General features: G+C 32.1%; 1 protein-coding gene across 2 annotated transcripts; it reads right to left on the minus strand.

The window, feature by feature from the left end:
• Positions 1-5633: 5633 nt before the first annotated feature.
• Positions 5634-9103, minus strand: LOC110872803 (superoxide dismutase [Fe], chloroplastic). 2 transcript variants are annotated; one of them, XM_022121678.2, is made up of 7 exons: positions 8922-9103; positions 8717-8829; positions 7666-8026; positions 7520-7593; positions 6625-6651; positions 6493-6516; positions 5634-5933 (listed from the first exon to the last, which is right to left on the minus strand). In XM_022121678.2, the coding sequence occupies exons 1-7, from the start codon at positions 8983-8985 to the stop codon at positions 5829-5831; spliced, it is 768 nt and encodes a 255-aa protein (XP_021977370.1). In that variant the 5' UTR covers positions 8986-9103; the 3' UTR covers positions 5634-5828. The 2 variants fall into 2 exon arrangements, with proteins under 2 accessions (XP_021977370.1, XP_021977369.1); XM_022121677.2 differs by having other exon boundaries at positions 7520-8026.
• Between the last annotated feature and the right edge of the window lie 847 nt (positions 9104-9950).

Raw genomic sequence — 9950 nt, forward strand, 5'->3', positions numbered from 1 at the left:
TATTTGTGGAGGACTTGGTTTTGTTTTGCTTTGCTTGCCTTTACGATACGGATTCGTGACCCTTTACATCGTAGTATAACTTTATTTAATTTCGTTACCCTTTGGTTCGGATTCTATTTCATTTTCATGATAGTATAAATATAAATTTATATCCGTTACTTTGTAGTACGGATTTTGTCATCATGGTCAGTCTTCAGTAATTCTTTATTATGTTATTTTGATACTTCTTGGTGTTTTGGAAATTGTCCGTTATCTCTGGCATTGTCTTGTTTGATTATTATTATGTTGTAGCATGCCATACCTCAGACTTGTATTCATGGTCGCATGTTCCCGTTAGTTTTATTTTAGTTGCCTGTAGGTTATTTACAAGGCCTTAGTATTTGTACTCTGTCACCTGAGCATGTCTGGCTTGCCGTTTGGGCGTCAACGGCATGGCACTTATCGTGACAGTGCGTAATAAAAGTTCACGGCGTCTCTAGCTCGTGCTTATGTAGCACCTTGGACCCTAGAGGCGTATAGATCGATCTTAGCTCTGAGTTTGAGTCTGTTGTCTGGAGATGGAATAATGGGTATACGCGACACTCACCGTCTCATAGGTTCATAGAGTAGCTACCTGTGTACCAGTCTGTTTGTTTGTAGCTCTGGGTGCTTCTATGTTACACGATTTGTTCTGTTGATATACATCTGTCGTGTAAGTTAGTATATGTTTCTGTATGTGAATATGTTCAGTATTTGTTCTGATATGTCTGATAAGTTTTGTACGCGTCTGATTATACTTCTGATTATGTATCGGGTTATGCTTCTGATTATGTTCAGTACATGTTCTGATGTGTCTGATACGTTTGGTACGCATCTGGTCGTGTTTCCGATATCGAGTTAATCATGCTTCTAATTATGTACAATATCCGATTATGATCTGTATTAGTTATGTCTGTTTTGACTCAGTTTCTGTTTTAGTTTCGTCCCAGTATGAGTCTCAATTTGGATTTCGATTCCCTGTTATACGGATAGTTTGTATCTGTGAGTACCCGTATTCAGTATTTGATGCAATCTTTGTTCTATACTTGTCGTTGAATCTGTCTTTGTTTCATGTCAATTCTCTCGATCGGTTTAATAAGTTTTGTTAGAATTAAATTATTCTACCTTTAAACCTAGGTTATTCGATTATTTTGGTTATTGAATATAAATCTCCAAAGTAATAGAAATAATTATTTTTTTATTATATAATCACTTTTGAAGTATGTTTCATTAATAGATATTAATCTTAATCCAAACGTTTATTTAAAGATGATGATTTCGACAATTCTTTTCTTTTAAAGGTTAGGGATTTTTTAATGGTATTTAAATGTGTCGGTTTAAGTATTTGTTTTTTTTGTTTATGTATTGCTTTCCCACGCCGGTTTACAAATTGTCATAAGTACTTGGTTTGAGATCCAAGTTATTTGAATTATTCTATTTCTTAAACATACGTTTTCAAAGTTAGAAAATTAGTTATTTTTATCTAATGATAATCCGCTATGAAATTTGATAAATTATTTTATTGATTAAATTCAGACATTTATCGTAAGAAAATAGTTTTGCCAAGTATCTTGTTTTGACAATAATAGTATTATTTAATGTTGCTCAAAATATTAGATAATTATTATTTAATTTGCTCAGACGTTTCATTTGATATGTCAGAAAATCTCTTTATATGAATACTTGTTTAGTTAAACGATGTTTCAAAATAAGTTTGTTTATACAAGCTAAATTGTTCTAGTCATCATGGTCAGCGATGTGTCAGTCTCTACAACGGTTTTGTGTTTGGTTCGGTGTCCGTTATGTGTATGGATGACTTTTGTTTCCGTATCAGTTTTCGTTAAAGTTTCAGATCGGTTTGTGTATCAGTTTTTGTATCAGTCTTTTGTCTGCATCAGTTTTCAGTACTCGTGTCAGTAATCGTTTCAGTTCAGTCTTAGTTATGTTATGTTTTTCTTTCCGCTGATATGACTTTACTTGTACTGTTGATTTCTCCGTTACTGAGCAATTTTTGGCTCAGTCGTATTTTTCTTTTTGTGTTTTTCCTATTTGTTTTACAGGTAATATGGGATGATCTGGGATTTCAGTGACGAGCGTTAGGAAGTTGCTGGCCAAGATTCTTTATTTCAGTAATGTAATAAATGTAATTATGAGCTTTTATTTAATATTATGGATTGGTTTTAGTTTTGATATCTGTAAGAGTGACACGTCAGCCCTATAAGGGTCGGGGTGTTACAATTATGGTATCAGAGCAATGGCTCTCTTTGCTCTTTCCTGTAGAAAACTTAAACCTTAAAAAAATAACATGAGAGTTAATGGGTAGACGTTGGGTTAGGATGTAAACTTTTGATGAATCTTCATACTTAACAGTATGTCGTCTTTTGGTCTATTTGCTAGAGGCATTTTCTTTTGTCAATCACTGCTTTTGATTATGTTCAATACCCGATTCCGTTTTTGTATCAGCTGTATCGTTTGACTCAGTATCCACATAGGTTTTGTGTTCTTATTTGTCTTAGTGTCGGTTTTAGTTTCGGATTTAGACCCAGATTTAGTGTTTAGTTTAGTTGTGCCAACACATCTTTCAAGAGTCTATCACAGTATTTGTTTTTGCGCCGGGTTTTGTTTCCTTTCTTGTTCCATATCAGTTTTCAAAAATTTCGTAAGTTCTTAAGTACATTGTGTTGATATGTGGTTATCTAAGTTACTTTGTTCCTTAAATATATAGTTTCCAATTGTAGAAAAAAAATGTTATTTAATCAAATAATAACCTGTTATTAAATTGGATAAATTATTAATTTTGGTAAAATCCAAATGTTTATTTAAAGTAAATAGTTTTACTTCTTATCTTGTTTAAAAAAAAATCGGAAAGTTGCTAAATGTATATCGGCTATATCGAATAGTTATTCTATCATCATTGCATAATTCATGAAAGAATCAGAACTTTGTGGAAGACACAACTGAAATAACTATGACATTGAAAGAACTCAAGTACGCTCCACGTGGACCTTGCTACCATACTTGCTTCAAGAGGTGTTTCACATCAATAATATGTATCCTAGCAGAATCGACACATCTACATTAGCTATCATCTTGTATTTCTTAGAATTATACCACGTGACTAATGATTTTATTGTCGCTTTGCAAGTCTTACAACTTGGATTAGTCATCGAGATGCATGACGGGGAAACAACTAGGGCACTGATGTAAGGTGATTGACAATTACGGTCATGAACGTAATTGTGAATTACAGGTACATACGTGCGCTTTTGGATTCCTATTATGTAGATTGGTGCCTACCTGAATCTGTTTACGTCTTAGTACTAAGATTTCCGATCCATTCGACTAGGTTTTGATCGTATTTGAATATAATTTGTTTCGGTCCCAACTTACTTACCATGTCAGTAAAACTATATTATTAGTGTGTGATACCCGTTTGTGCAATCCGAATTTAGCTCCTTATGTGTTAGATGCCTTAATTTCATAGACACAAGACACGTACACATTTTCTAGAATTTATAGAGAAAAAAATAACTTGGTATTAATGTCATCATATTGTAGTACTAAATAATATAAAACTTCCGACGCACACTACTAAGATATAAACTTTTATTAGTGACGTTTGAATTTGAACTCAGAATATTAATAATTCAATCTTTTTGTATAATCAAAATATTGTTTTAAACTTTGAATTTTGAATTAATAAGATTTGTTATCGTGTAGTAACATGTAGTTTTTGTATAGCATTAATTCCGAGTATGAACTTATTTTAAGATGCGTAATATTGTAATATTCTGTATATTTCGAGTAGTGAAATTAATGACATATAACAATCTCATATAAATTGAATAAAAACTATTAATTGTAAATAATTTAATTAATTTCATCGATAATTAATTATATGTATTTTATCTTCCGATAAGACATAGATGTATTTTATGTTATCAAGACCTATTTGTATCTTGACGTACCATAATTCTAATTATCTGATCCAACTATATTAAAGTTTGAATTTTGATATAATATTATTTCGCTACCATCTAAATTTTGAGATACGAAGTTTTAACCTTAAATCTTGAATCATATAGCCTTGATACTTCGTGATCTAGACATAAGATATTTGTACATGTTTTTATAAGGTGCTCTACTTAGTAATTTCGAGGACGAAATTTTTCTTAGGGGGATAGAATTGTAATAATTAAAAATTCGAAAATCCAAAAGAATAAATACCAATTTATTATGTCGGTGTATATGAGATTAGTGTAATTTAAAGAGTGATCAAACAAATACTAAATAACAATGTTGTATTTAACAAACTAATAAGTAGATAATATTAATGTGTTAATTTAATTATAATCGTTTAGTGTCTACTAATTTTAATTTAAACTAAAAGGTTCATTTTGCATATTATGTAATATGCTAGGGGTATAATTAAAAACTTGAATTAAAAGTCTTGACTTTCTTGAACGAATTTGTCACTTGTGTAATTTTAGAATTAAAGAATTTTAATGGGTATGTGATTGTCTTGTTTATTCCATATAGTTTTTTTTTTTTTTTTTTTTTTTTTTTTTTAAAATCCATCGAAAACCTTTTTGACTCTATTCCAAATCTTCGATCAAATTGACATGGTTTTCCTTTTCTAATATCTCTAAACATGGCAACTATATTAAGGCCTCTTCAAGCCACACAAAATCCCTCAAGAATAGTAGCACCACCTTAAAAACTCTTTTGTTCTAATACATTCGCTGATCACTGGTCAAATTCAGACGTTTCATTTGATAGGTCAGAAAATCTCTTTATATGAATACTAGATATACAAGCTAAATTGTTCTAGTCATCATGGTCAGCGATGTATCAGTCTCTACAACGGTTTTGTGTTTGGTTCGGTATCCGTTATGTGTATGGATGACTTTTGTTTCCGTATCAGTTTTCGTTAAAGTTTTAGATCGGTTCGTATATCAGTTTTTGTATCAGTCTTTTGTCTGCATCAGTTTTCAGTACTCGTGTCAGTAATCGTTTCAGTTCAGTCTTAGTTATGTTATGTTTTTCTTTCCGCTGATATGATTTTACTTGTACTGTTGATTTCTCCGTTACTGAGCAATTTTTTGCTCAGCCGTATTTTTCTTTTTGTGTTTTTCCTATTTGTTTTACAGGTAATATGGGATGATCTGGGATTTCAGTGGTGAGCGTTAGGAAGTTGCTGGCCAAGATTCTTTATTTCAGTAATGTAATAAATGTAATTAGGAGCTCTAATTTAATATTATGCATTGGTTTTAGTTTTGATATCTGTAAGAGTGACACGTCAGCCCTATAAGGGTCGGGGTGTTACACCTAGACTTTGCACAGGTTATTAACTCACGATAAAACATTATTTCTAATTTTTACACCAACACTCTAGAACTTTCTTTCAAGCTAGATCAAAAAAATTATGAGGCCAACAAGATTTTCATTGTAAAGGTCATGATCTAATTATTGATCATAAGTATCAGACCATCAAAAATACATCTAACTTTTTTTTTTTTGAACGGCTAAATTTCACGTTGCCCAGATTTGAATCTGGGTCTTCTCCAAAGAAGCTTTGTCTCTTACCACTAGGCTATAATATATATCTAACTATAAGCAATACAAACACATTACTATTTTGACCCAGGTTAGTAAGGATAAAATTACATTAATTAAACCGAAATCATCATTCAACCTCGATACAAAACCACAATCATGTAACACCAAAATCAATCCAGAAAATCATCAGCACCAATTCCTTCCCTGGTTATTTTGCAGCAGTGTTACGCATTGCATCAATTGCCTCCATTTCACTTTCCCTCAATGCTAACCTTGGCTGCTTCGAGCCTGGAACTCACCGCATCCCATGATACAAGCTTATCGAGGAAAGTTGATATATAATCGGGCCTGAGGTTCTGTAATGAACATTAAATTTTAATACCGTTATTGTGACACTAATCAAACATTAGATAGGCTAAAGGATCAACTTGTTTATACATATGGTGAAAGAGGGTGTTTGGACATGCACTTTGAAACTGATTATCTGATGCTGATTGCTGAATAATCCACTATCATAGTGGTTGGATTTTCTTCAAACCTTTTGAAGCTGTGAAAAAATAGTTGTACACTTGTACTAGTGTTTCACAAATGAAGTAATAGATAAAACGACCAAAATGGACCTTTTTATATGTTGTTGAAGTATTCAAACTTAAAGACTTTGAACAAACTTTAGTATTTTTTTTAGAAATTATTTCCTTAATGAAGTTTCGAAAATATTTAGCTTATATAATTCTAACATGTTATGTTAGAAATATGATTAAGAATGAAAATGTGGGAAAATGTATGATCTTAACATTTCTTAAATAATGATTTTTGTCTTGCAAATATGAAACCAATTAACCAGTTTATATCGCAAATCCAATCACCCCCTGTATATATAAATGTGCTTCGCGTATGAAAATAGCAAGTTCTTGCCTTAAAATCCAGGTAGTAAGCATGCTGCAATTACAATTCAGATCCAAATTGATGTTAGTTAACATGTCATGGACATATATTATATGTATGGTCTATTTGTTGTTGAAAATGAAAGTGAAGAGATGTAATTACCTCCCAAACATCTAAGGTGAGGAGTGGCTAGAAATTCAAAGGAAAGAAAAAATAGTTGTTAGATTAGATTATATACATACATAACCCCTGTATGATGTACAATAAATATAACACAGGGTTAATATATAGTTGTTAATAGCGGCTATAGCGATCGCTATAGCGCGCTACGTAGCAAACTGATGCCGTGTTGCTATTAGGGTTATAGCGAGAATAGCGACAATTATATTTTTTTAAATTTAAATAGCAATTAAATATAGCTATAAAATAGCTGGATTATATGATTTTGTTAAATAAACATGTAAAATATTTTGAGTAAACTGCCAAAATGGTGCTTGAGGTTTGGTCACTTTTGCCACTTCAGTCCAAAACTCAAACTTTTTGAATCTAGGTCCCTGTGGTTTCAATTTGTTGCCATTTTCATCCAAACTCAAAATTTGGTCAGATTTTTCAGTTAACATACAACTTTTAATGTTTTATTATAACATATTAAAAAATCTGACCATTTAGCCCTTCATTAAAAGGGAGAAAAAAGACAAAAAAAACTAGATGTTAACTAAAAAATCTGACCAGATTTTGCTTTTAGATGAAAATGGCAACAAAATTGAAACCACAGGGACCCATATTCAAAAGGTATGAGTTTTGGACTAAAGTGACAAAAGGGACCAAACCCCAGGGACCATTTTGGCAGTTTACTCAAACATTTAAATTTTTTTAGTGTATCGCTATTTATAAAATAGTCGCCCGCTATTTATCGTTATTCGTCATGTAGCTATTCGCCATTAACAACTATGGGTACCTTATCGCTATTTGTCACTATTCGCCATCAATAACTATGGGTTGATACATGAATTAAAACCAAGATAACTAAAAGAACATAATATTATTGTCTACTCACATAAGACCCCAACACAAGAGGATTAATTGCATTTGAGCTCTTCAGCACAACAAGCTTCTTGTCCTCTAAGTCATCTACACAAAAATAAACATTGAAAAAAATGGGTTCCAATTTCTGGTTGTAGATCTGATGGAACAAACACTTACATACAAGCCAAGCCCAACCCGAACCAAACTGAGTAGTGGCAGCTAACTTAAACTCTTGAATTAGCGCTTCAAATGAACCGAAATCTCGGTTTATTAATTCCAAAAGCTCTCCGGAAGGCTTTCCACCACCACCAGGTTTCATAGATTCCCAGAAAAATTCATGGTTCCAAACCTGTGCAGCATTGTTGAAGGCTGGAAGAATATCACCCTTATTATGTGACGCTAATATTATGCTTTCTAATGACATTTTATCTAATTCAGTTCCCTCAATTTGCTTGTTTAGATTGTTGACATAACCTCTGTGGTGCTTTCCCCAATGATATTCCAATGTCTCTTTGCTCATGTGTGGTTCCAGAGCATCCTACCATACATACAACATGAAATATATAGAATATATATTAATTACAGTTTACAGATCGAAGCAATTGAACTATTTAAGCTATATTAGTTTGTTAAAACTTACCCATTAGGATTTCCACATGGGTTTCTTAATATTTTATTTTTTATATAATATTACCACCCAATGAAATTATAAATATAAAATTAAAAAGTTAGTGAATTAGTTGATTATTTATTACCTAAATTAAAGGAAAATGTTTGCAGGTAATCAAGCTGATAGCGCCTACGTGCATTCACAATCCGTACTCAAATTCTGTGAGAGAACTTTTTATATTATGAAAAGTGACTATAGGTGGTTGGAAGTGATTGTGAGTAGATGACACAGAAAATGTTATTGTTCATCTGTAAATTTCTCTATAATTTTTTAATATATTTTGAAAGTGGTTTTAAGTGAAGGAAAGACAAAAAAGGAATCAGAAAAGTATAAAAATATTATTTAATCAAAAGTAGAGAGAAAATATAGTTGTTTTTAGAGAAATTATAGGGTAAAAAAGATGGAAGGGATGTGAATGAAATAATATCATACCCACTAATTTTTTTTAAACTAATCACATACCCGAACACCCATTATATTACCCGTACCAAATGTTTCAGGTATCCCCACTGGTTTCGGGATCGTTTGTCATCCCTGTATAGTACATGTTACTCATACCAATGCATAAGGAGGTGGCTTCAAATCTATGTTGGCTGATATTGTCCCGGAAACAGATTTTCTAGTACACGGTCTCTGTGACGTGTGTAAGCTCTGAGACAATCTACAGAATTCTGTAATTGGTCCAAATTTAATTATTCAACAAAAGCCAGAAACTATTAACTGTCATATATATAGATAAGAGTAAAGAGTGGTAAAACCAAACCTGGAGCGTAAAGAAAGGTGGAGGTTAGATGAGAAGCGATTGTGGTGACAGACGCCATTACCATGTTTCTGCAGCAGCAGAGGTTGTTTGTAAGGAGAATGAGGATAGTTGGGATGTGGATGGGTTTGAAAGACCGGTAATTGATATAGTAGTACAAGTCACAAGTGTACAACTACGTACATGGTTCATGTTTTTTCTTGATAGTACAACTATATGTTGTTAACATTGTACTACAACTAGATAGATTTTATGTTATGCTATTATATATTTTATAAATAAAAAAGTATTTGTATTTGCATAATGAAGTTTTGATGGTTTGTAAATATTGACTTTGTTGAATATCTATGGTTACCTAATTCGAGAGGTCCAACATTTCTTATGTATAAAAAACTAGTTGATGCCCCGTCCGTGTTGTGGGGCGATGGCCGAATAATGAGCAAGTGTTAGTCAGCTCATTGACACGGAAAACAATTAAATCGAGTCAACCAATTAAAACAAAACACTTTTATAGTTTTGATTAAAAAAAACTAAAACAATGGCAATATTGTAATTTTTAACTGAGAGAAAGTTGTATTTTTTGACTGGGGTAAAATCGTAATTTGACAAAAGATAAAGTAGTGGCAGTACTGTAAATTTGAACCTGGGGCAAAATTGTAAATTTTCACAGGGGCAAATTCGTAATTTTTAACTTGGGGTAACAACGTAATATAAATTTGAACTAATGGTACAATCATAATTTTAAGCTTGAGGCAAAAGCACAATTTTATTTTAAACCGAGGGCAAAATCGTAATTTTGAGTTGGGGGCAAAAACATAATTTTATTTTGAACTGTGGAAAAAACGTAATTTTGAATTGAGGGCGAAATAACAATTTTTAAACGGGGAAAAATCACATTTTTGAACAGAGGGCAAAATCGTAATTTTTAAGTGGGGGCAAAAACAAAATTTTATTTTGAACTGGGGGCGAAAAGGTAATTCTGAGCTGAGGGCAAAACCACAATTTTATTTTGAATGGAGGGTAAAATCGTAA

Source organism: Helianthus annuus, chromosome 8 (assembly GCF_002127325.2).
Source record: "Helianthus annuus cultivar XRQ/B chromosome 8, HanXRQr2.0-SUNRISE, whole genome shotgun sequence".
In the NCBI taxonomy this organism is placed as follows: Eukaryota; Viridiplantae; Streptophyta; class Magnoliopsida; order Asterales; family Asteraceae; genus Helianthus; species Helianthus annuus.

What these genes read in the sequence shown, in the direction of transcription:
- LOC110872803 (XM_022121677.2), bottom strand. Translation starts at nt 8,985, where the DNA reads ATGGTAATGGCGTCTGTCACCACAATCGCTTCTCATCTAACCTCCACC. An exon ending in TCACCTTAGATGTTTGGGAG is followed by an intron (nt 6,517 to 6,624) that starts GTAATTACATCT and finishes TTGTAATTGCAG; the next exon opens with CATGCTTACTACCTGGATTT. An exon ending in CTTACTACCTGGATTTTAAG is followed by an intron (nt 5,934 to 6,492) that starts GCAAGAACTTGC and finishes TGTTCATTACAG; the next exon opens with AACCTCAGGCCCGATTATAT.